The 27,303-nt window shown below is 37.8% G+C and overlaps 3 protein-coding genes and 1 long non-coding RNA gene across 7 annotated transcripts; 3 read left to right on the top strand and 1 right to left on the bottom strand.

The window, feature by feature from the left end:
- The first annotated feature begins 3,871 nt into the window (after nucleotides 1–3,871).
- LOC147757263 (carboxypeptidase B-like) lies at nucleotides 3,872–6,479 on the top strand. Its single transcript, XM_086979469.1, has 3 exons — nucleotides 3,872–4,518; nucleotides 4,792–5,193; nucleotides 5,514–6,479. Exons 1-3 carry the CDS (start codon nucleotides 3,884–3,886, stop codon nucleotides 5,749–5,751), a joined length of 1,275 nt encoding a protein of 424 aa, XP_086835595.1. The 5' UTR covers nucleotides 3,872–3,883; the 3' UTR covers nucleotides 5,752–6,479.
- A 312-nt stretch (nucleotides 6,480–6,791) lies between these two features.
- udt (protein undicht) lies at nucleotides 6,792–22,164 on the bottom strand. Of its 3 annotated transcripts, XM_086979468.1 has the most exons (13): nucleotides 16,593–16,714; nucleotides 15,702–15,853; nucleotides 14,054–14,193; nucleotides 13,568–13,698; nucleotides 13,225–13,286; nucleotides 12,818–12,910; nucleotides 12,240–12,452; nucleotides 11,676–11,885; nucleotides 11,144–11,360; nucleotides 10,263–10,400; nucleotides 8,910–9,070; nucleotides 8,310–8,654; nucleotides 6,792–8,172 (listed from the first exon to the last, which is right to left on the bottom strand). In XM_086979468.1, exons 1-13 carry the CDS (start codon nucleotides 16,697–16,699, stop codon nucleotides 7,991–7,993), a joined length of 2,151 nt encoding a protein of 716 aa, XP_086835594.1. In that variant the 5' UTR covers nucleotides 16,700–16,714; the 3' UTR covers nucleotides 6,792–7,990. The 3 variants fall into 3 exon arrangements, with proteins under 3 accessions (XP_086835594.1, XP_022646809.1, XP_022646810.1); XM_022791074.2 differs by lacking the exons at nucleotides 15,702–15,853; nucleotides 16,593–16,714 and adding an exon at nucleotides 21,957–22,164; XM_022791075.2 differs by lacking the exons at nucleotides 15,702–15,853; nucleotides 16,593–16,714 and adding an exon at nucleotides 15,211–15,351.
- Nucleotides 12,890–17,853, top strand: LOC111244231 (uncharacterized). 2 transcript variants are annotated; one of them, XR_015320544.1, is made up of 4 exons: nucleotides 12,890–13,048; nucleotides 14,040–14,161; nucleotides 15,223–15,933; nucleotides 17,435–17,853. It is a non-coding gene; the product is annotated as an uncharacterized LOC111244231 (long non-coding RNA). The 2 variants fall into 2 exon arrangements; XR_015320545.1 differs by having other exon boundaries at nucleotides 17,438–17,853.
- Nucleotides 22,165–22,185: 21 nt separating the features above from the next.
- On the top strand, nucleotides 22,186–25,221 carry Prosalpha2 (proteasome alpha2 subunit). Its single transcript, XM_022791076.2, has 4 exons — nucleotides 22,186–22,528; nucleotides 23,339–23,485; nucleotides 23,959–24,149; nucleotides 24,766–25,221. Exons 1-4 carry the CDS (start codon nucleotides 22,337–22,339, stop codon nucleotides 24,938–24,940), a joined length of 705 nt encoding a protein of 234 aa, XP_022646811.1. The 5' UTR covers nucleotides 22,186–22,336; the 3' UTR covers nucleotides 24,941–25,221.
- Nucleotides 25,222–27,303: the final 2,082 nt, after the last annotated feature.

Genomic DNA, 27,303 nt, shown 5'->3' on the forward strand with positions numbered 1-27,303 from the left:
GCTGACGCAAACGATGCAGACCGTTGTTTGCTGACGGTGATGATACTAGCGATACGATTTTTTAGTTACTTCCCATAAGTACACTTTTTTTGACATAAAAACGTGCGAATCGTTGCCGGTATTTGACCGAAAGTTTTTGAAATTTCATTTGCACCATTAAAGATGTATATGTCAGTGTGAGTTCCGCAGTTAGCAGTCACACTTTAAAAAACTCAGCGTAATGCTACCCTAAGACTTCTGTTTCGCGATTTATGAGCTTGGAACCAGCAATTCAGATCTGCGTCGCATTTTGAGACGTAATAACTTACATTTAGACGGCGACTTACGTTATCACTGAAGATGATCCAGATTCAAGAAGAAAATTTTGCGAATGCTGCCTAGAAGAGTATAAACAGAATGCACAATTTGCGAGAAAGGCCAAATTAAAGCGCTAAAATTGCATTTGTACTATATAATTTGACTTATAGAGAAATTAAATATAGAGCCGCATGTTATGCACGAACGTGGGTTTACGAAGGGTTAGAGTGCGATGCGGCTTTTTGAGCAAACGATTAACCTTTTTTCTCACAGTACACAAACTGGTGCCAATTATTTCAAATTCACTGCAAGTATCTGTTTTACCGCGCAATAAAGAATGGTGAAAGGGTTTTCAACAAGACGGAGAACCTGTACACTCTAATATAAAAGCATATATTTCTGCTCGCTTCCGAAATTTGACTTTTGTCTTCTCAATGAACTTGATAAGGTCTACATTAGACCATACCAGCGACACTAGATTGATTTAAAAGCCGCAATTGTTCCAGAAGAAGTTTAGGAATCAATAACCCACCGTTATTGGCATAGCATATGCGGTAAGAGACAAGGTTATTTTTATTTTATGTAGATTTCTTTAAAATTTAATTATTAACTGTGTGTAATTAGTAACTGAAACTGTCATCTTTCAAACTGTGCATACATTTTTTGGGATACCCAATATATATATATATATATATATATATATATATATATATGGCCCAGCTCCGCCATTCGCCATTTACGCAGGCCATCTAGGTGGCAATAAAATAATAAACAATAAGGCAATAAAATAGGCAATAAAACAGTTAAAAGACGCCAGCGAATCGACGCTAAGGAAACCTTTGTGTATTTGTCCCCACATTATGCAATTTTTGTTTTACCATTTGACGTAAACGCTAATTAAGCAGAATTCAGATTGTTTAGAATTTTGACAGGCTGACTTTTTTTTTAAATAAACATGATGTAATTGATATTTTAATCCATCCTAAAACAACGCCTTTCATATTCCTGTCATACCAAATCTATGTATTAGGATATACCATTTTTAAAGGAGAGCGGACCTAAAGAACCCACAACATAGAATATAACGGTTGCTTTCTCATGTTAAACAACTTTATTTCTTATTGTATAGGTAACTTACTTATAGAATGTAATGTCGTATCCACTAATTGTACTATTCTATAAAGGTCTATTTATCCATGTCAATACGAACTACTTATAAAGGTGCATGGATTTTACATCGAATGTGAGTGTTAGAGAGATCGGATTGTTTCAACCGGATAACTGACGAGGCTCACTTAGTAGATATACAACTTGTACTAACTTTCTTCAAGTTGCCCTTTGCATGTATCAATTGACATTTAGTAAAGCCATTCAGCAAGCATGTAACTAGCCGTTAACAATATTAATTATTAAAAATAAATAATTTATTACGTGTTCCTCGCGAAAAAATTATCCAGCCAACATTTAACTACTAAAAGGGATGCTGAATAGGCTACAGTTATATAAGCGCTTGACAGTAAACGCCTCTGAGACACCTTCTCCTGACGTGATATACGTGGTTTTAGCGGCCCATATGCACCTAGAGGCATCAGCGTATCTTGAAAATATAATTCGACAAGAGGAAAAGAACCTTGTTTATCTATGCATTTTCTTCACTTTGAAAAGATATATTGTCCTTTATGATACGCATAGAAGACTGTTGCACTAAGTAAGCCCGCACTTTTCAAAGAAAACTATCATAAAATGACGAATGATGAAACGCCATCTGCTGGTCATCATCGCGATTTTTTACACAGCTTTTTACTTGCACATAAGGCACAAAGAGTGCATTGGACAATAAACTATCGAAATCCGTTTTGGCTCCGATCCCTCCGGTAAACATATAATATTTTTATATTTTTTTAGTTCATACGGTCTTCTATTTTCAGTATGTCATAATGTAACAGTGATCGATCATCTATAACTATATGCAAAAAATGTTGCGCACAAACTACGCGATCAACTACGTCCTCGATTCCGCACTGCTCTGGGCGTTTATGGGCAGGATGTCAACAATTGTAACTACGCTGCCATAGATGCTGCTATTTCAGATGCTCCCAAATGACAAGCTATAAACTATATATATATTTTTTCATTGTGTAGTACGCAATGCTAATCACTGTACAGCTTTCGCCTTGTCGCCAATACAAGACATCTGTGTACCGATCCGATTAGACCCGTTTTATGGAAAATCTATGCCATTGATTAACAGCCAGCCAAGAAGTGCTTCTTCGCTTTGGCCCACCTTTCTACCTTTTTTTTACGTATATTTTACTCATCAAAAAAAAACGTTACATTCGTCGTGTGTTTTTATATCTACCAGGTAATAAGCTAGAATAAACGTAAATTGCTATTGAAAAATACTAGCTGCCACTTACCATATAGTTTTCCATCCCAATTGAAATAAGAATTGATTGGAACACATCGTCTGCTTATATCATATACGTACTTCTTATTCATTTATTTCTACTACACAATATTGAAGGATTGATTTTTAAAGACCAGACAAAAGCTAATAAAAGCGAGCACCATTTTTTCACCGATCAGGCTTACTTCCGGCAAAAGTTATTGTTTGGTACTTTGTAGCATTATTACGTAAAGGCTGCCTATTCTAATTTCATCTATTTTATTTTCAATTATATCCAAAGTTTTTGAAATAGGTTCGCGCTAGAAGCTAGCCAGGGGTTTCGACCATTTCTGATATTTATGCGGACACAAATGCTATACTCGGAATGCATAGCGACTTAACGATTTGGATGGACTCTTCAGGATTCTATAAATATTCACCAAATATTGTATGTGCTTTGTGCACAGCGGAAGTTTTTGCACCGATCTATACTTCGCAAAAAAAACTCAAACATAGAAATGTTTCGTTAACCTTTCGAGACTAGTTAAGATTTATAGAAATGCAGAATATTCTTATGACTATTTTTCATTTTTGAGTATTATTTTAATATATATTAAAGAAAAAATTAGTTTTAAGAAAACAACTATAAGACCCAAAGATAGAAAAACAGCACATCAATAATAATAAAGAAAAACCACTTGAGTTCGTATTATTTCTAGCTTCGCCTTTCTTAAAAAAAAAATATAAATCTGCATGATTCCTTATCACTGTACATTCATCTACGCACTCCGCTTCGATCGAGCTAACTTGTACATTATATATCAATCGCAATAGAGTTGTGGACAACCTTTTAATTTACCTGAACAATATCGTGAGCCTAAAATGCGTCTCAAAACATTTGCTATAGTCTCTCACGTTGACTTCAGGCAAGCTTGCAAGGATGTTATTGGATAATATATGTTGATAATCTTATTGTAGAGTCGTTCATTCGTGCGAAATCCATCGCTTTGTTAGATCGCTATAATGACTGCCGACGAGATTAACGACGAAAGGCTTCTCCCGCATGTGCGGGTTTAACACCGTTTCCCATAATTACCAAGTTATCGAGTTTATTCGAGCCTAGCTCTAGCATAAAACGATAGATATAATCCGGGCATTCGGTAGATCATAGTTCAGTGGCCTGCTCCGTATCCTTCTGCGATGGTCCGTGTCTCCGTTTTAGCTATAATTGGAATTTCGGCCACTACGGCCATGTTTCAAGATGAGACACCTAAAAGCTTCACTAAGCATAGACTAGTGTTCGCACAACTTCCCTCGCTATGGACATTCAATGTTGCCAGATCACTCAACGAAAATGGTCTACTTGAATTATGGCATGATTTGCCCCGTGAAGGGTCGATTCTATTCTCGGTCGCCCCGGAGCATTTTCCTGAGGTTCAATCAACATTCAACAAGTCTAACTGCGTTTTGAAAGTTATTGAGGACGATCTCCAGAAGGTAATTGATGAGGAACGAACCGGGTTGACGTATGCCCTAGGTACGCCTCGGTCTCTTAATCTCCGACAGTTTGAATCATATGACCAAATCGATGCATCGATTAGCCATTACGTCAATGAGGCGGGCTTCCTGGGTCACATCAATCGTTTTGTAACTGGCAAAACCTCTCAAGGACGTGAAATCGTCGGCATCAAGATCTCAAACTCAATAGAAAAAAAGCCTATCATTTTCCTTGAGTGCGGCATCCACGCTCGTGAATGGGCTTCCACATCGAGCTGCCTTTACATAATTGACGAGCTCGTGCGCAACCAGAACACACACAAGGACCTATTAGACAGGTGAGCAGTTCGACGCCTTGTGTAGACAACGATTGTTAAGACTCAATCAAGATTTGAATTAGACGTGCATCTCAGCGAAGTATTCAAACAAGCGACAGCCCCCAGTCGTAGCAGTCAAGATTATGCTGTCTCCTGTTCGAAAGGACTTATTCGATTATGCGTCACTGAGTCGCTTCATTAGCTTGAGCTGCTGCCCTATTTAGTTGGACCAGTTGCTATAGATGGCGTAATGCGAAATCATTTTACAAATGTTAAATACTTATTCTTTTACAGGTTCGAGTTTCATATTATTCCTTCAGTGAATCCTGATGGCTACGAATATACCCGGATCCAGAACAGGCTTTGGCGAAAGAACCGAAACCCAAAGAAGTCAAATTTTTTGTACCGTTGCTTGGGTGTTGATCTTAATCGGAACTTCAAGTCTGGTCCCCACTGCGGTGTTGGCACCGAGAAGAATCCATGCTCAGACATCTACTGCGGCTCAAATGCCTTTTCTGAGCCTGAAACTGCTGCCCTCCGTGATTATCTGACTGGAATTAAGGACGATGTTGAATACTACGTAGCTGTGCATGCGTTCGGCTTAATGTGGATGTTCCCCTACTCTTACACAACAGACCACTGTCCTGATCATGACGATCTAATGAGAAGGTCTAAGATCGCTGTCGATACAATTAAGTAAGCATAAGTTTTGAAAAAGCGTGTAATTCTACGCATGTATTTGTGGGATGGAATCAAATGAGCTGGGCCATCTGTTTATTCGGTAAATATAAGCTAAATGCGATTATACTGGTGGAAGGATCAGATTTTATTATATAAAGCAATCTTTGTCCATGGTCATTAGGAGACGGATCACAGATCAGTGTTGTGTGATTTTGCAAAACATTCATAATAGAATCTTTTCATAGAGTTACTGTATATAGTAGTTGAAATGAAAAACACTGCAGAAAAATAACCGCAGAACTGTAGAAACTAATTTTCTTTTTCATTTTTCATAGGGCTACAACAGGAACACAATACAAATATGGACCCACTGCTGAGACCATTTACGCTGTAACAGGCTCTTCAGTTGATTGGGCTTATATGGAACTGGGCATTAAGAAGTCTTACGTGCTCGAGGTGCAACCTTCGCTTAATGCTGCATTTGGCGGACGAGGGTTCCTCCTACCAGCGGATCAAATCATTGCTGTCGGAAATGAAACCTTTATAGGTCTAAAAGCTATGTGGCTTTCCTAAGTCTTAATAAAACTTGTTTGAAACTCAACATCTGCTCACTTGCTTAGCAGCAGTACCGTTATTAAGCTCTCAAGTTGGCAAGTCACGAAACTGCGACAATGTATTAGATTTTATTGAACCACGTAATCGCCCATTTATTCTTTACTATGCTGTTTGCCATGTAAACGAAGATCAAATAGTAAGTCTAGACTATACATTATAGGCTTTTGATTTGTAGTAACTGATATGAAACTCACACTCGTATCAATGGCAGACGGTTGTGTATCGTTTAATGGACGGTTAATAATTTGCTACACGATTTGGTAGCACCTATCTTCTTTTGTGGTTTCTAACCATGCGTAAAAATATTAAATATTTACTACAGAAAAAAATGTGATTCACACGAACTAATCATATAGTGTCTAATAGGATTCATGCAAGAGCAATCTATTGCGTCAAAATGTCTAACAACGAAAATGTCAGTTATGGTGGCCACCACGATGTATCGTCGTGAGAGTCCTTCAGTGGCATGATACAGGCTTTGTGGCTCCCTCTTTATTTTAGGTCATCCGTTTGATATAATATTCTGTGCTTAGTCCCTTACCAGTACCAGTAATCTAAGACGGGCATAATTTCAAATACAAGCTGGGCCTTTATTCAAGGATAAAGTATCTCAATCTATTACGCATTTGACGTCGCCGTTAGTTACCTATAGTTGGAAAGTCAAATACCTATTCCCAATTTGAAAGCAAAAAAACTAAACTAATTATCAGACGTTGTTTGTTGCTTAGGGGTTTAATAGTGACGGTTTTGCTAAAAACTTAAAAACGACAACAATGCGCGTAGAGAAAGGGAGGAACTAGAAAAGTTGGCTCGTGGTTAGGCAAAATCTACGATAACAGGAAGAAAAAAAATAAGTTTCTAGATGGAGAAAGCCGAACCACATTTTAAGTTCTGTTCAATAATACACGTTTTGGCGCTTCGCTCTTCATATGCAGATGACGGAATCGATATAAAACTATTGTTTCTTACATATATTTGTATAATTAATAGATCAGATGCACTATCAAATAAATATGTTTATTATTTATTCTGCGGTTGACATCATCGGGTATTGCCGTGTTGGTTTGGAGCATCTAATACAATCGTTAACAGACGAGCCGACAATCTTTAACGCATTTTAAGTCGAAGCCGTTTTAGACGCTCGGTTTTGTAGAAATTCTGTTTCGGCCTTAAAAACACTTATTTATGTATCTTTTATTTCGCTTTCAATAATTTATTCACAAAGCGTTTTTTTTTTTATAAATGCGTTCATTATATGTACATCCGCACAGAACCGTTTCGACGCAGCAAAATATTAAACTATGGCAATATAATATACTATAGTGACGTTCGAGCTTTTGCAATTTCCCTTGCTATATCAAATGCTTCTATTCGCAAGCGTTGCTTTATCTTATTCTGGTGTGCCCTATTTCAGCGTGAAAAATAAAGACGTACATGTCATTATATTAACAGTCCAACATCCCTAGCGGTATGTTGGCGGAAGTTCGATTCGGAAGAAAGGTAAAGTTTTGTTGAAACGAGCTATAAGCATAATGTGTAAGGCGTCTTATCAAATCAATGTATCGTTAATGCTTCCATCCGTAGAATCGATGTATTTCTGCACAATGCTAAACTGCCTATATAGTGGTTAGCTTGATATGTATTCGTTAACTCGACCTTTGTCTAAAGACCGCTTGATTGCACGATGACGGTTAAGGTACTGGTAAGGCACTGGATAGGTAAGTGAACATGTTATTTGCACACTGCTCCGAGAAGCATTCATATCTCAATGGCGAAAGGACGAAGGGTTAATTAAAGTTTCCCTTTCCATGTAATGGAGTCAATGCATAGAATCAATTGCACCGATAAAGAATAATGTCTGCTAAAAGGAATATATAAATAAATTGTTAATCTCTAAATAAACGTATATTATTAAGCAAATAGTAAACCGTTATCTCAATTTTTATATCAGACTACAAGCAAGTTTATCCTTCTAGAGATAGACCATTGCAATAGCGTATCTAGAGCTTTTTCAAATAAATAAAATGTTTGTTTGTCCTTTAAGGGCATCAGTGGGTTTTAATGCTCATAGTAAAAAATCGAACTGTCGTACGATAATGAATCCATAGTGTTCTTCTTTATGTTTAAGGCATAATACTCACATGAACTTCAAAAAACTCGTAAAATTTTTAATTTGATTGACATTTTCACCAAACTGTTAATATAAATGTCTGCAAATATGGCCGATTATCAGCCATACAATAGACAACAATACAGCTAATGAACAATGTGGAACTTCAGAGGCACCATTGAACGTGGCAGCATCGAACGTGGCAGCCTGCTCCGATATCTCCGCATACGGATTGGTTCCATCATCAAAATACATCGGGCAGTCGTCATCTGCAAAAACGATTATTTCCACAGTTAATAGTATTTTTTAGCCAATTAGCACGCTGTCTTATTAAAGGCGACATTCGACACATGCCTATAGTTCCATTGAAGAGCCAACCTACAAACAAAGTTAGTCTGCAACTTACGTTCTCTTTCGTATTCAACCATATCCAGGGCAACTTGAGCCCCTTCCCGCGAGCTAATAGATACGACGTCCTGTTTAACGTGACAGAACGCACCGACACTAAGTGACATGAGAATTCGGTTGAGATCAGCACGTTGATACACCCAACAGCGGTACTTAGAGTAGGCGTCCTCTTCTTCATACGTAATGAGGTAGCTTTTGAGGTTCTCTCGCCAAAAGCCAATACATTTGAGCATATGGTCTGGCTCGGAGTAAATATCTACGGGACGGCCGAAATGGTCAACAGACACACAATAGTCGGCATCAACAGCGATGGTCCGTTGATCGCGATCACATACGGAGAAGTCTACAAATAATAAAAATTAAATAGATAATAAAACAATCCGTAGTAAAGCAGAGGTAACTACTGGAGCGAACACACAAATGAAACGTCCAAATACCCTCTAAAATCCTTTGACCTCTAAAATCCTTATTCCGCTAATTGACTTCTAAATAGCTTTTTTATTGCTTATCCCTCAGAAGACATACAAACGGGTCTTCGAAGAATGTTGGAGTTCTAAAGGAAATCATAACCGAGGTACAAAATATCTGTACAACTTACCAGAAATGTTTTCTTTACAGTAGACGTTCGGGCGGGGCATCTGGGTTACTCCGCCCCGAATTCGAGTCTCAAACAGAATATCACCGTGCTGCTGGAATTTGAATTTGCCTGCTACCGGACATTTAATGCTTACCGGATTCTTCATCACCAAGAGATCGTACCTTTACAGAGCGAATGGATAATGTTAACAAATGCATGAACGTATGTTCACTATAAAAAAAAAGAAAATAGATAAAAAGTCCAACGTTTTTATGAGAAAATCACTTGACTTGGGTATAAATTTATTTTTTTATATTCGCTTTTTGTGTAGTCTAGCAGCATGAACATTAAAATGAGGAATAAGCCCGGTTATTTTGAATTTCTCATAATTATAGGTAAACAAATTTTGTGTAGAAGGTCAGTTGGCAATAGAGCTTAAGGTTGAGGCTCAAATAATTTTAAATTTCTTTAATAGAAAAGAAATAGGGAGCGAAAAAAATGCCTACGCGGGCAAAGATATACTAAACAACCGTTGGCAATACAAAAAAATGTGCTAGTGTATACAACAAGGATCAAAATTCTGTCTCGTGACTTAAAAACGCTCACAAAATTTTTCGATTTGCAAAGAAACGTCAATTTAACGCATCTACTATTTGGCTTAAAGTAAAACACGTTAGAAAATTATATAAGCAAGAAGTAAGGCTATCTGGGCCACAAATTATTTTGTATACAAAAGTCAGTCATTCAGCAAAGGTAAAAAATAGGTTATTTTTTTGAGAAAAAAGTATGATATTGGCTAGTAAAACAACGCTGTATAAAAACTTAGTGTCAAGCAAACTAAATTAAGGGTCATGATTTATCTGTCATAGGTCGTTATGAAGTTTTGTTGGGCAGTGTGAAGTTAGGTTTATAATGGTCCAAACAGTTTCCAAAGTCGATTGAACCTGTAGAATTACCGGTGTCATCCATAAGCCTGGTATAACATCCATCATGAATCGTGACTGATAACCGTAAGTGTTTCACATGTATATATGTAAAAAATTGTTAAGTCTTGATCGTGCATTACGGCAAAAGCGTTGTCACAGTTTTTTCCAAAAACCATCATATGAGGCATTTGATCGGTAACGACGGTATGCTGTACAATCAGCTAAATATACGACCCTAGATTAATCTATGAAATTATTTTTCATTAAATACGCTCGCTACACAGTGGTTCAGATAGCCTCGCATCACGCTGGCCCATATATCTTCTAGAGCGACCATGTAATAAAGCTCAATGTTGTGCCTGATATAGAAACAATTGACTTTCAGTTAGTTTTAACATATGCAGCTCTGGATTTAATTAGCCTACATACACGCTGAGCTTATACAAACCTCCAATCCTGCTGAGCTCGGAACATAGTCCACGAACAAACAGTAGAAAAAGTTGGATCTCGAAGTTCTTTGCCTTTGCGATATCGAATCACAGAGTGGTGTCGTGGCACGAAATCGAAACAAACATAGTCACGTTGGCTAAATGATATTAATAAGAGGAACAATAGAAAATTAGGGATAGCTAACGCTAAGCATTATGAATATGTTCTATTGCTATAAGGAACGTGTTCAATGGTGCCATATTGTAGTTCACTTAAAGAAGGATAGTTGACGTTAGTAAAACGTCGTCGCGCACACATAAATTAGTTCTGTATAGATGTATGCATAATTTCAAAAAGAGATCCAGTGATCTCCGCACCAATACGGAGTAACAGTACAAATCGAACAAACAAACAAACCAATGTACAAACTATACGAGGGAAATATTATTGCTGGTCTAACCTCTAACGCTCTAAAAAAACGGGCCGTTTGGCCCTCATGTATTGGCTTGGAACGAAAGAAGAGTATTTCTTTGCAATCTGATAAATAGGCAAACTAAGCAATCTGCTTCTTTGTTTCAAATGAACGCCGATTTTCATTGTACCATTGCACCAAAATAAAGCTTATCTTCTACTAACACTAGCCATCACATTTGAACAGATATACAAGTTTGCTTTCGGAATCGACCTGTTTTAATAGACACACTTCTGTACCAAATACTAAAATACGGTTTTATCATCCTATTCATGGAAGGCTCCATGTGTTCCAATGCTCCTGTGCAGGCATAACAAATGCATCAAGACCTTTGGTATGTATCTATCTATGCGTATTGCTAAATGAAGTTATTCGACTGATTGTTCACGTACATATAAACCATATGAATAGATATGCTAGATTCATACCATCCGTTGATTCCGTGTCTCGCCATCATATATCTATTGTTTCTTTTTTCGACGCAAACGTACACCTGTTCCTTGATGCGGCCTGTATCAGGCTTCCATCGCTCGATAATGTGAGTTCGATTGATAATAACATCCGCATCGAAGTTAGCAGTGTTAATCCATTCGCCAGTAAAGTTTTCCGGTAGCTTACAACGTGGCTCCATAATTTCAGTCTTCACTATAAAAATAAATAACTTTCTTTATTACAAAATCGATAATCATATATAGTTGCAGATCGAGATGTTGAAAAAGAATCAAAGTCTTTCGTTTAACGCAAACCAGACCTCTGGACCTCACACATAGCAAATTGTGACACCCAAAATATTGTAGAATCCCAAATCAGTGGGCTCTAACCTTTATTTTTTTAGTTGTGCATATTTCTTCATAAAGCTGCGTAACATATAGATATTCGCAAATATATGAAACTTAGATAATTTTCTCGAATAACTACGCTAAGTGCACCTTTACGGATAACAATCTGATGATTACGAACCCTGCTCCATGTGGTATCTGGATGGGGCATCCTGAGGATTCTTAAGGACATTACACTCAGGGGTAATAGATGCTCCCAAGAAAGTGTCGTCATCTCTATTAGCCAAAAAACAACGATATTTTTCATCAATACGAGATTCGCGGGAGTTCACTACGGCGAAAAAGTGGTTCTTCCCAATGTACCAATCACCGAGACACTTAAATTGGACTTCTGCAATCGAATACAGAAATAGTGAACGTCACTACAGGCTGCTTTCTTTCGTGTGCTGATTATAAATGGTTTCAACAAATAAAAATACACCTAATCCGTTGTCCGTTTTTATAGCCTTTTTGCGAAATTCATTAGAGAGCGTCTTGCGCTTAGAGGGTCATCCTGTTTGGTTGACCGATCTGCAACGTCGCCATAATGGAGCTCTTTGGGGTCTTGTTATCTGTAAAAAGAAATATTCAGAAATTCTAGACAATAGCATTATTTTCTTTTTAAGAAACATTAACAACAATAGTAATGTCCGTATGATGCTAAGAACCGGACAACCAATGTTTCGCTATCCGTACGTGTGTTTACCTCCTTCCTCGGTGTCTTCCATGCCCTCACACTGCCGATAATTCACTTGGAACTGCTGGTTGTCTATGAAGAACTGACTACCAGGTACTTGGCACGCTGTAATGTTAGCATCTGGATGCTTGCACTCGCCGGAGAATCTGTACGTGTTTTTATACGCAAACTTCCAGACACCTTCAAGGGACGAGCGACAGTTTTTTGGCGTAGGGTTGGTAGCTGAAAAAAAGCGGTGTTATTGGTTAATATACTCAGCAGTGATTTCTGAACCCAGGTCGAAGGTTCGACAAATAAACGAGGATAAAAAATACGTAAGCAACATATTCAAACCAGGTACAGTAAAACTAATTATTACATTAGCACAATACAGTTAATGATTTTTATTATTTGTGGAAGGCTCTAGTAGAATTTAACAGACGTTTTTCGAATTAATTAAAAATTCCCACTTTTTCTTTTCGCTCCGGAGAACTTTGCTGATTACATACCAGTATTCGATCTGCATTTGAAATAGAAGCACATCCTTCACTTTTAAAACGTACATGAACATTCAGGTCCTGAATATCGAGCAAAAATAATTTACATACAAAATAGTGTGATCTGTTCCATATTGACGTCGAGATTCCGGCAAACCGTCTGCACGTCGGGCCTCTCTGTAGGGTTAATATTTACGCATGGTGCTAGGAGAACAAAGACAAATGCGTTGAACCAATCGTTAGATACTACCATTCTAGCAATGAACAACAAGTGTATACAAACAAAACAAAGTGAATACAACTATATGTGATGGAACTCTAACCCGCATATGCTGGGAATCGGTGAAAAACCTGAAATTTTCCAGGAATCCTTATAAATTTCATAGATACAAACATGCCTCATCCATCATTCTTAGTCTGTGTGCACTTCGGTGCAGAGTTTTGCTTTCTCGATATTCTGTAGTGAAAATAAATCTGCTTAAGCTATTATATACCTTTTATGCACAATGATTACTCACTTGAAATTTTGTCGATAACGTTGAGAGTTCGCACGAACATTCGCGTACAGTAGTAACATGGCCTAAACGTGAAAAATCAGAAAAACATTAATATGTTTATGTTAGCTTAGGACGCCTGTGATTTTTAGATTTACTTTTTTTTAATGCTTTATTATTGTAACTAAAGGTACTTGCATTTTTCACCGCTAAAGACCCATGCCAGTTTATAGTTAATGCGGCTAGCTTAACCGTATAGTGAGCTCTGCGAAGGATTGCAATGATTCAACTTTTTCTCACTAATACAGAATGATAGGTTTACTTATTTTTGCAAAAAATAAAAGTTTATCCACGGTGATAAACTCACACATGTGTATCAGTTCTCTGCAGAACGAACGTATAGTTGTCATTGTTGTATATTGTCAAATTGATACACCGCGTGTTGATGACCAGGTTCCGCTGCGTATTCTGATCGTATGCGTTGAATCGGATTGTTTCCTGCAAATTGAAACAGGAATTGTCCATGCAGCGAGAAAAATCATCATCCTTTATTTTTACGCCGATTTTTCAACTCAATTAATCTGACCTGAGCAACACATAATGAAGCTTTAATTTGCTTTCGTAACGTGTGAATTTTTACAAATGACCAGTTGAGAGCATGTAGCCCACATGATGGCTTAGCGGAAAACGTATTTGCTTGTTAATATTAGGGACACATAGGTCAGATCATTCTACACTAGATACAGTAGATAGGTAGTGCTAGATGTAACATTCGAAACTTTAGTTGAAACCGAGTAGTAGTTTTAACGAAACTCATTTTTGTCAAAATTTTTCCACAGTTCATGTCCATCACCTGTTCGATCGTAGTAAAGGTGTCATCCCCACGCTCTCTCGAATACCATTCGCCCTGGACTGTCTGCGAGATATGACATCGTGGGTCGTAATCGTAGTTTCCACCAAGGTAAATCTGAGCACAGCAAAGGCTGAAGATAGCTATAAGGAAAATCCGTAATTAAGCATCAACTTTATGTTTTACAGGCTCTTGAATGGCAAATTAATTTAGAATAAGCAAACGACAACTATTATCACTATTAATATTTTTGTGCCAGAAACGAATGCGAATCGCTAGTACATTTAGGGTGATAGTTTTTTTCGTAAATATCCCAAATTTTTACGTGATAAAAAGTTAAAAACTTTAGTTAAAAAACGCATTTAGAACTACGTCGTCACACGAGAGAATTATGAAGTCAACCGTTGGAAATCTCATCGATAGAAATAGCAAATAGTATTTTTCTGTACATAAATATCAAAGCAGGAATATTCTCTAGTTGTATGTCAAAGAACATGACCCGTTTCAAGCGTATTGTAGCTCAGAGGTTCTTCATTTGAGCATTTTTGGATGATACGGAAAAATTGGGCATTCGTGAATGAATACATAAGAACCGAGAAAAATATGCTTCTGACAAAATATATTTCGCAATAAGGATATATCGTGAAACAGAGTCGTATTGTTCGGCTTCAGTTGTTTATTTAGCTTAAGCAAGATCATCATAAATGCACCAAAAAATTAATTCGAATAGTTAGCGTAAAAGGGACATCGTGGAACCGACAGCTAGCCCCTTGATAATAAGGTTTTCTCTCGCCGGCTAATTATTTCAGAAATAACCGCCGTAACTCACTAAGCAACCTAAAAAATACTGCATGTATTTATACAGTGTTCGTGAAGACAACTCGCATCGCATTATGGTCTAGAGCTGTAGACTAAGTTTTTTCATTTCAATAATTGCGACCACTACGCGAATGCTAGCGAAACTTCATATGTACATCGTACACTCTCCACGTATTGTCCACGTATTGTCAAGGTGTGATACCTTGACATCTTTGGTATACCTTCGCGGGAAGCCGTTTGACGTATGCGTTTTACCCAGTTAGTCTGATATTTTAGGCATATATCACTAACAAAGATTTCTATACTATCTAATTTAACTCATTTTGTCCCTCCACTTCTACCTGAAAGCACAGCGGCCAAATGAACTGCATTGAATTCCATCGTACTCGACGACTCCGCTCTCCCGTCGTATGTCAGTACTCTCAAAAGATGCACCCCATTTCGAACGTATCCGTAAATCGATCACTGTTTCTAGCACGAATCTTCAACAACCTTCTTGTACTCGCTAAACGACCCGGATGATTTCAAGCTTCTGCATAAAAGCAGCATAAGGCAATACAACTAAACCATCATTATCCGAACGGTTGGGGGCGTACGAGAAAAGCTCTGATGACAACGATAGCTGCCACACGATAGCAGACCCCACCGACATCAAACGAACCGTTGACGCTGTTACGTTGGCCCCAGCGCCTCGAATCGAATACGAGTGGCGTCGTTACCCTGGCGACGGCGATCCACGCTTCTTATATGCTACCCGAGAAAAGAATGATTATCTATACAATTGTGATTGTATAGCCATAAGAACAGTAAAAAGTAAATAAGGTAATTATACCTACACAGCTGTCAGTCGTAAAGATGCAAGAGTGTGAGAGAGAGCAATCGGAGCTTCGATGGTCTGCGGTATCCCTACAGGATACGATTTTCGTCCGGTCGAATTCGCGCTGCTCATGAGATCCGTTGGTCATGGGTAGCCAAGTGCGCGCTCTTCGATCAGAAGCAAAAATCACCGTCGCATTTATATTAGAAAGCCGGTGCGATAGGCTGGCATACGGCTATAGGATCAGGTATATTATCCAATACTTTTATAACTGGTAAGAGGCTGAAGTGAGCGCTCTACACAACGATAAAAGAAGTTGTGTTTCATTTATGAGGATGTTTCCGTTTTCGGTAGAGCTGTATATTTGCCTAATGGTAACTTGGTGATTACTAGAAGATCAACTTAAACTTAGCACAAAAATAATTTCTACTAACTGGTCAGGATTTTATAATCGTTTGTCGGGCATTGCCACTGCAGATATTTTGTTCTTTTTTGTACAGAAATTAGAGAAAAGCTTAATTTACAGCCGTAACACCACTCACTATCAGTCTTTAGTCTAGTGAAAACCTCAAAATAATCGTAGTATACCGAATACCAACTTTACTGTCGGTCTGTTAAACGCGCGGCCAGCTCTACCGTACTACGTACGATGCCATGCGTTTACTCGATGTTAACAAATGAATAACCAATGTTTAGGAAGTGTCAAATCTATGTCGAAGTTTCATCGCTATTTCATGAACGTTTCTCAAGTTTAATTATTCCATTATTCTATGTAATTCTCCTTCTTCTATATAATATAGAAATAAACCGTTTGATGAGACTCAGTCAATAGGTTTGTTACATTTAAAAAGTCAATGAATGCTTGTTGTTCGGGACTCTGTACCGCTTTCTTACAGAGAAATAGACCTCTTATCAAAAACCGCGAGTTCTTTACGAAGCGGATTGGGTATTAGCAGTTCGGTGTCCGTAATGTACACAGACGTTCGTAGCATCGATCTTGGGTACAAATGCATTTTGTTGCTGTTTTGGCTTTTGCTATATCTCAAGTGGGCGGCACGTCAACTTGAAGACCCAGTCACCTGACAGAGGCGTTCTTTAGACGACTGAATAAAGAACCTATCGTTTAGCTGCTAGTCGCCAGGTCGAACTGATACGCATCTGAAAAATGTCAGAAACCCAACTTCTTTTGTACTTTGTTTCATTATGCTTTCGTTATGATTAGCGCCGTAACATAATTCTATCGGACAGCGGGATGAATGATTATTATTTATAATCAGTTTTTTTCACTAATGTTCGAGTAAAGGTAACGTCATAGGTTTCGTCTTAAACTAAGTACGCTATAACTAACGGTTGGCATCATAAAATTGTATGGAAGCAGAGATGAACAATTGCTTTCACGTTCGTCAAGTTGCTGGGCAGCGATCTATCGTTTCAATAAATTTGTATGCTAACCATGAATTGAAACTAATTATAAACTGCTTTTGTACAAAGCAGTCGGGCCTAACGTCGGCATTTCCCTAATACAATACAAGCAGTCCGATTGATTACGAGGATGTCGACCAAACAAATCTATTGCAAAAGATGTGACAGTCTGCGAATTGTACAACTAACGAAAATCAATCAAATCTAACTCTAGCTATTGGATTCTACGACTCTCATTGGGTCAGATGCTATCAGCTGATACAAGCACTCTATTAGTTGATATTCCTGAGGACATTTGCATAATAAACTCGTATTTATTTTTACAGCAGACTGGACGAGAAGGCTTCAGCGGTGAAGTTCGCGGTCGAACTGAAACTACAATCGAAGTGGTAATGCGGAGTACACCAAAATAACGAAAAACAGAAGATACCAAGTGATCAGACAAGATCTCGGTAAATATCGGTTGTGGTCGAAATTGGTCCAAAAAACGTGGAACTTAACCTCGACGTAAACAACGTCACCATGGACGAAAGTACTGAACATTCGAAAACTGCCAAAGGCCGCGTTGAGTTGCAAAACCAATTTACTTTACTCAACAACATACACAAACAAAGAAGCAAACGATTTATAAGGATGCCTCGTATCTAGCACATTTGATACCCGTGTCAACTGGTGATATTTGCTGAGTTTTCGGCTGCCTATATGAACTCAATATAAATTAAAAAGAAACTATAGAGAACTTGTATTACATGCCATTTTTTTTTGATCCATTATTGATGTTCTAGGGCCGCCTTGGTCAATTTGATTCGTGAATGAAAGTATCAGACATATGCGGGAAGTGATACCCCAGAAATATAAACGCGTGGGCTGCCCAAGACAAAAAAAACGCTTTCTCTGAATTGGAAATATCATATCTGCTGTGCACTTTTTTTCCTGTCAAGAATATAAAAATTTCCAGGTGAGCATGTTACAGAACGAACTCGTGTGGCACGTGAGGCGAGCCGTACAAACTGTATTGCATAGTCGTAGAGGAATCACAGAGGGGTTTAGATATGAAGACAAGCCTCTTCCGGATGTCTCCGCGCAGCGACGTCAAAAAGAAGCCAGCCTTAAGATGACGCTGGTCTGTGAAAAAAACACAATTTGACCTCTTCGAGAAGAAAGTAGTAAATTTCGTTCTGCGCGGACAAATCACTCAGATGAAGACCGACACGGCCATTTTAACTAATAGCGAAGAAATGACACTGGAATTAAAGATCGCTGAAATGTATAAAAAGCTGCAACTTTGTGCTGACGAGGTTTATATGAACTTTGGTGCTGGACGAAAGTGACCTGAAAAACGAAGTTTTGAGAAGCATACCGCAGCAAACATCAAATAGTGCTGGAACTTAAAGGGAGGCACATCATAAAAATCTAAAACACCTTCCTTAAATATGTCAGGCGGGGGAACATGCTCCTTAAAACCTGCCACCAGCAGTCACTCAAATGGGCACAGAAACCGTCCTAGCCGAGATCCAGAAGCTAATAAAAAAGCTTCCGGCTGATACCGGAAGGCTACGAAGAATAAAGGACATGAGAGTTTAGACACGTGCTTGATCACCCACAAGTAAATATATGATGATATTCGAGAACAGCTGGAAATTCGTCAGCGGTTTAAACGTCGACAGCAAAATATTGACCTATACATTATTTGGGCCTAAATGACCTAGGATATTGATAGACCTCTCTTCTCTGCTGAGCAGGATTTACTCTAAATCGAAAGCTGACGATTCACTGTCCGCATCAATGCAAGCATGACAAATGCCCGTTTGACGTTAAAGAAAATTCCTCAAGGACGAACTTCTACAGCTAAACCCCTAAATGAATGCATCAGCAAGCGTCTATGGAAAATATGAGTGGAAATAGTGATGACTCTATAAATACAGGGCTATCGAAATCTCTTAGAGTAATGACGGTTTATTTCGGGTAGATCTTTTATAGGAAGTTGGCTTACTATGTCTCTTTTAGTTCAAGCGTGAACTGCCACATGAAAATAACTGCTAGCTGAAGTGTTTTGTGGAGTTCGCTTCTGTTAACTATACGATACTAATCGCTGATTGAGGTTTTACATAATTTAGCTCCAAAAGTCGACCACACCTAAAAATTTTACTGTATATTTTTTGTAAAAAAAATACCCTAAAAATAATAATGGTCCAAATCGATACTGAGGATCCAATACCCAACAGACGGGTTATGTGAGCCTTTTAAAATGATAACAAAAGTTGCCTACACTTAAACATGTGTGTTGTCGCTATAGACGTGTGCTTATATCTTTACTCAATCAAGAGAGAGTCTTCCACCGTAAATATATGGAATAATTAACCACTCTCTTTACTTTCAAACGAATCTATTTCATGGAAGCTAGAACCTCGATGTGCACTAGGTGAGTTGCTGAGTAAACATTTCAACTTTTCGAGTCATTTTATGCACTCTCCTTTTTGAATTGTTTGAATGCAAGACATAATCTAAGTTGGCCTCAAGGGCCAACTCTAAAACATTCATCTCAATCACCATATGTTCGATTTGTATGCATTCTCACTTTATATGTAGATGCATTTTTGGAGGAACACATTCTAGTAGACCAATCGAGATAGATTAAAAAAATGAGTGTTTACTTAAAATGATGTGTGTTAGCCTGTGACAGTATTTGATTATTGATAAAATAATATAGTAATGACTAGTTAAATATATAGCGAAACTAGTTACACGGTAATATTCCTAGAAAACTGCACTACTCATCGAGATAATGATCTATCCGAATATGCGATACTTTATGTAGCCGCCATGTTTCTAAAGAGCGTAGCGCCATTGAACGTCAATGGAGGGGAAGAATATAATAAAAACGTGCTTGCAGTTTTCGGCCTTCTTTAACGTAAAAACTCCACTTTAGTTTCTGGTTGCTATGGAAGCCTACATATTCTTTCGTATCGGCGTTCAGTTGTGATTGTGTCAGGAGAAAGTTGCAAATGCAATTACATCAAAACAAAGGCCACCATTTTTTCATAAACGGCTATAAGGATGCATAAAAGTACGCCTAAAAGGAATACAAACAAAGATGCACGTTATAGTTCAACAAGTAGACGTGAAGGACTAATCTAAAAATCATGTATGTTAGCGTATCCGGGGCACTGTTCAAGTACCTGATACAACAACATACATTAGCAACAGTAGCTACACTTATGGTAAATTGCAAGAAAGCGACCCTAATGAATTGCCCCAATGAAATTATAAATTACATTTTGACGATATACAAGCTTGTACGATGTTGGTGCTTAATAAGTACTAGACGATGCTGCGACAGCGCTAGTTTTAAAGGGTGATAAGAAAAGTGCAGGAAAATAACCAGAAGTGCTGTTGTCCATTTTACATCTAGTTATAAAAATTTATGTAGCGTTCCGATCCAGTTTATCGAGGGAGGATCTTTAGTTACTACTAACAGTGTACTAGAAACAACTTTCTTTGTATAGACCGCCATGTAAACGGCCTTGTTGTGTAGATACATGTTCGTTTCTTATTTTGCGCCCGGTTATTAAGCCGTTAGAATTTACTTGAGTCGAATGACTTTCAGCATGAAACGAATTGTGTCTATGCCCGAATTCAAACCTGGACCACGACGTGTTCCTAAGTTTAGCGGGCACGAGTGTTACCTACTACGCTATCACGCGGACATGTGGACATATATATATGTCCACATGTCCACGTGTATAAATTAATTTACAAATGCAAAAGAAAGCGCAATAGTGTTGTTTAAAATGGTTCAAAATCTTTTGTAAACCCTACCTCAAAGCACAGCAGTTTAAATCGTCATAGATTAGTCTGCGCACTGCTCGTGGATATGATAAAAAATCGCGCTTTTGTTAACAAAAGAGTGCACAGAAGACAAAAGTAGACTCTTCTTATCTCGACAACTGTTAAAAATTATATGTCATATAGTTCTGCTTGTAAGATTTCTATTTGCAAGACAGTTCGGCAGTATTCGGTGAAAAAACTAAGTTCAGATTTTTGTGAACTTTCTCGGCATCTTTGATTATCTGCAAGCGACTAATTATTCCAATTAACCCGACACATGCGGGCCACCTGTTCGGCAAACTAACTTAAAATCATATTGAATTATAACTTACATTGCACAAAGCATAATTTTCAAATTTGAACAAAATTAGGATAGACAAATTAATAATAGTACGTTTGCCATTGATATATATATGTTGAGTTTCCTTGATATTTTAAAAGGAATAGTGTTCCAGGGTAATGATAATAATAATCCAGAACAATGTTCTATAAATCAGGCGCAATCGATTACGTGTCCATCTCCAACTTGTTGGCAGAAAGTATATACTGGCTTAATACGTAATAAAAAAATGACGACTGAATGGTTGGAGCAACAAATAAATAATGGATAAATGTACACATTACTATTACACGATTGCATTAAATCTGAATGAACTTATGTTGCTTTTGTGACATAAGGTGATCAACTTCAGCAAATTTATTGGGCTAATAAGCCAATAAGCCAGCTGAGTACTCTAAGGAACAGTCTTCCTTAATGCGTTAAAGGCTATTAATTAGGTAGGCTGCACTTCACTTCAAGGGCTTTCGTCTGCTATCCTAGGACTTTCACCTATTAAACTCTGGATATTGTATTCTTAGGCCTTAATTCATAATTCATCCTGATATTACTTTAAATTCGAGGGATAGCTGAACAATTAAAGAAGCTTTGTTCGAGTCCACCTTCCCGATACTACGAAAAATCAGAGTTTTACAAACTGTTTTAGTTATAGCTTAAAATGCATTCATTCATCAAGTTCTTACGTGGTTCAATGTGTCGTCTGAAAATCAACTGGAGTTTCTGCTCGCTGAATAATCTCATGTCTCACCAGTTTACGCTTAGTACTAAATCATCGTTTGCTAGATGAGTTCAAAATGCGTATGGCAAATTTCCTTTTTTGTCTTCCTTTAGCTTGTGGAAGCTCTTTCTACCAATGTTTTTGTTTTGGCGGGCTTTGACGGTCTGCTTCTGTACGTCATCACGCGAAAAGAAGAATTGCCGGTCATCATTCAGTACAGTATTTTGGTTGTGCAGAAACTTGTTTTGAATTCGCAGGTTTCCCCCTACCATTCTACCAGCTTTCCTCAAGTAAAGTGTTTCAGTAGCTTAAGTTTAATTTCACTTTTTGCCTCTGGCATTAGACATGGCTTCGGAACGGTACAGTTTTTCACTGACGACGTTTAGTCCCTCGGGAAAGCTCGTTCAGATTGAGTACGCACTCAATGCTGTGACAGCTGGAGCTGCTTCTGTGGGTATTAAAGCGACAAATGGAGTGGTTTTGGCTACAGAAAAGAAACAGAAGAGCATTCTTAATGTGGAGCACTCGACATTCAAGGTATAGAACCACGTGTACTTTAGACATGTGACCATTATCGAAAAAGCCGAATAGGACATTCGAGCAGTGAATTCGAAATGTGTGCAAACTTCGCCACTTAGGTTTCTAATATTTACATACCCTTTTTACTTCGTACTTTTTTTCTATCAATTACACCGTTCTACTTCATCCATTGTGTAACTAAAATTCGGTCTAGTGTTCCCAAAATATGCGAACAATTACATCCAATAGTTTTCATTGTGGTTTGAGCCATTTTTTGTATATAATGAACTTGCATTATTACGGATTCTGTGAGTTTCACGGCACAAAGCTATTCTTAGATTTGAATATGAAAGCAATCTGAACGAAAGGGTATCCACAGATGTATGTTTATATATGGTGCTGGCTTGAACAGTCGAACCTTTGATTGAAAGATACCAGCGGTCGCTGGTTTTCCATTTTACATAATCTGTATTACATTTTATATCTACTCAATATATATACAAGTTAGATTTTGTATCTATATCTAAATAAGCATCGCGAATTATAATAAGTTAGCTAATTGGCTAAACATTTTTTTGATAGTTCAATAGCAATTACATCAAGCACACAACTAAACACTGTTACTGGTCATAATTGATTGAGGGCTTTGTCGTCGTGTTTAAATATATAATTTTATAATAACTCATGGTCGTTTTTATTAGTATTTTTTTCTTTTCATGGTACTTTTTGCCAATGAGAAGACCGTATTTTGCCGTCTTTCAAGAACAAAAATCAACGATCTAATAATTAGATTGCTAAATATTAAATATAACGATTAATTTCTTGTAGGTGGAGATGATCGCGGATCATATTGGGATGGTATATTCGGGTTTGGGCCCAGATTACCGTTTGCTTGTGAAACGGGCCCGAAAAATTGCCCAACAGTACTGGTTAACATATGGAGAGTCTATTCCTACCACGCAACTCGTCCAAAAGGTGATAATAATTATACCAGTGTTCGATTATTCTTCCTTAGGTGTCGAGTTATGGTGTACGTCTCAAATCACACTCCGTATGCTGGGCAGCATGCAATATAGGTTTACTTCATTTTGGGATTTTCTCGTCGAGCCCTCCCATTGCAAACGTTTTAATCTATTTCATGAATAACTGAGCTTCTGCTATAAAAAAATAAACAAATGAATGTATTTTACTCTAGACTACTTGTATGGGTTTTTTTTCTTAAATACATTCGAAGCAGAACGTTTCGAACATTACACAGATAAATTACACAAAAGAAACAGTACACTGTACAACAATGTGAAGCTACTAAACCATAAACCACCACTTGGGCTATTCCAAACTGATAGTAGAATAGGATAGAAATAGATAAAAAAAGGCTTCGATCTTTCTTTCTTCTTAATCGGTATAACAGTAATTATAATTAACGTGTTTTAATTTGTTGGTGCTAGGTGGCACACATTATGCAAGAGTATACGCAGTCTGGCGGGGTGAGGCCGTTCGGCGTCTCGTTACTTATCTGCGGGTGGGACAACGATCGGGGATATCTATTCCAGTGTGATCCTAGCGGAGCGTACTTTGCCTGGAAGGCGACAGCGTTAGGAAAAAATAACGTCAACGGAAAGACATTTCTAGAGAAAAGGTATGTCATTAGATAAACAAAATTGGTACTTTTTTTGTAAAAATCCTTGTCAAAAAATACCTGAGCGTTTTCTGGCTATCGTTCATGACTGTATTTATGAGACGGACTGTTAAGGAGAAGAGGATTACGGACTATTATAGACTATCTAATGAATTATTGTAGACAACACAGTCATCGGCAAACCCACTCTCAATGCCAATGTGTTAAAATGTATGTAGATGCCATTATTCGAAAAAGCAGTGGCGCAATATCAAAATAACTTAAGCATATAGATTTAGGAATTGAAGTGAGTATGGTTTGTAGGAAGTGAAAAAACGCTATAGATCTCAATTGAAACAACAATTGAAAAAAGCATTTTTTTCGCATTATTTCGAAAAATACTTTAGTCCGATTTCGAAGTCAAGTCTTCACGTCGTCTGCTCATTTATACCAGGTGGGATCCAAGCTAGGATACTTACTATTGAGAGACTCACATTATAATCCTTTTCTTGTTGAACGGGCATGTAGCTGATAGTGTGTAAAAGGGCGAGGCAAAATGAATTGATATTATCTAGATGTGTCTGTGCCCGTAGTAATTCGCAAACTTTCCTGACAAGTCTTTGTTTTTTACTAATAGGTACAGCGAAACCGTTGAACTTGAGGATGCCGTACACACCGCAATTCTGACGCTAAAAGAAGGATTTGAAGGACAAATGACTCAGGACAACATTGAAATAGGAATATGTGACGCTAACGGTTTCCGCCGCTTATCACCATCCCAGGTCAATGACTATCTTGCCAATATCCAGTGATTTCGCTTTCCTGCCTCATCGATCGTGGAGTCGCCGGTCGGAACTAACGGACGTTACCTCGTTCCTTCGGGGCCTTTTCGTCTTGCAGTGTTGACGGCCTGAAGCTGGCAGGTGCCGGCCCTTTTTCTAGAGAGGTCGTCTTCGATGTGTATTCTTGGAGTTTTCCGAGATAAGTAACCGACGCAAAGCGTGAGATGGCGAAGTTGGTATGATTCTCGAAATTGCGGTTATTACTGTTTCAATAAAAGTGCAGCAGACCAGCATATTTTGTTTATCACGGATTTCGTCAGGTGTTGTTACTTAGGTAACTTTTAGTTAAGAGTGCTTAGGCAGCATTCAGTCGGTGTATGTATAATAGTTTATATGAGATTTGACTTTATTATGATATGAGACTTTTTGTATTACACCTCAAAAGATGTTCCAGGCCGAAAATCGGAAATTTCCGAAAATTCGTGATCAGTGTTCCTACGCAGCCAGTTCGACACGCTCTGTTAATGTGAGGTCCTGAAGAGGCCGGCTATCAAGTTAACGTAAGTGTTAAAACTACTTGTGATAGCGGCAAATATTGCCGCCCAAAAACTTAACAGGTTTCGATAGAATATTTTTGTGGTAAAGCTTACAGATAGCTGGGAATGCCATTTAAGATTTTGTCTTTCCCAACTTACCTGGGAAAAAAAATCACATGCATATATATACACACTTACACCAGAAAGCATGTGCGATTATGCTGTTTTACTGTATTGCGTAAAGTGTGCGGTTTTCAATTGAAAGAAGACTTGAATCTGTGTTCCCTGACATTTTTAGCCATAATTACCTACAGATTAATAGCTTAACGCTGATAAACTGCTGATACTTGCAGCAGTTATGATGAGACCTTAGATGATGGGTAGCGGTCGGTCACAAGCAAACGCAATATTTTATGATGTGTATCTATATTTAATGATGATTGAGTATTTTTCAGTCGCTTCAGTAAATTAAAGGATATATAATAGTCTAATAAGGGTGGTCGATTTTCCGCATCTATGGACCCAAAAACCATATCGAGAGTTAACAAAGTCTGTTGACTAGTTATCAACATAAGCTTGGGCAGGATCCAGTCGCTTAGGTCAATGGGTTTGTGCGGGGGCTGATATTGGCTTTGTGCGATCCAATATGGGGTCTTTCACAGACTGGACGTAGGCAAGGCTCTCAATTTCCATGTCATGTGATATTTCCGTTGCTAAGCAAGCTCATTTTTCCTTAATGGGCGGTTCACAACAACAATACCTATGCCAGCCATGTACACCCTTCGGGCTGGTCTTACCCACTATAAACAGATACGAATCTTTTTCTTAGGAGCTCATATCCGTTAAATCATGACAAATATCTATATATACAAAATTACGATTTGACACAATTCAAGTAGCAGTCACCATTTGACTTTCGTGGTAGCGAATAGTTATACATATATCATACCTCTGTCTTACATAACCGCCTGTGTTGTCTCAACTAATGGTACCATTATCTTTTTAAGTTAAAAAAGTCACGAGGGCTCCATCATACACGACCAACTCTACCTACGCCTGGCAAATGAAAGGATTTTAAGGTTTTCAATATTCTGATTATTATTGGTTTTATACTTGTATATGGGGTTTTAAGGTGTTTCATTGGTCTTTTTTATTGGACTAAAGAGGTGACTAGAAGTATGATGATTAGTATTGGTGCCTTAGCTCATGGGAACATACATTTTGATTCAAATCAGCTTGTATGTGTTGCTCAATAGAATAAAATAAATAGTAAACTTTTTTCAAATATGTTTCAAATACGTAGAAGTAGGTTACCGCGAATTATGCGTGTCTCATATTTTTCAAGCATTCGTTTCGTCCGCTTTACTTTATGCTTATGATCATATGATGAGCATATTCTTCCTTGCCTAATGTGTTTTATTTGAAACACAAGTATTGGTTCTTCTGAGTGAAATATGACTAAAAGTATAGACTGGATAGAAACTTTTGTTAAACAGGAAGACCAATAGTAAGCCCATTTTGTTAGGCTTTAGGATTAGCATGCTAATTATCTAACGGTAGTACCGCAAAAAGTACAAAGACGTAAACATTTGAATAAATGAGGTTTCTAAAATAATTCACATCACCTTAGCGGTTAATGATTGTGTTGGTGTTAGAGACGCTATAAAAACTCAATTGTATTTGGATATCCATCGCCCACCGCATATTCTTTGTTCTTTTCTCGAATCGCGAGACATCAATGAAAGATTCGGCGCGCACTAGGGTACTGGAACTAATTATATATTGACTAATATTGCTTGTACAATTTTACCGCACTCTCAGCACTTTTTAAGAACTTCAAAGTTGACTATTCTTTTC

The sequence above is a fragment of the Varroa destructor genome, unplaced genomic scaffold, assembly GCF_002443255.2.
Source record: "Varroa destructor unplaced genomic scaffold, Vdes_3.0 BEIS01000002.1, whole genome shotgun sequence".
Classification (NCBI taxonomy): domain Eukaryota; kingdom Metazoa; phylum Arthropoda; class Arachnida; order Mesostigmata; family Varroidae; genus Varroa; species Varroa destructor.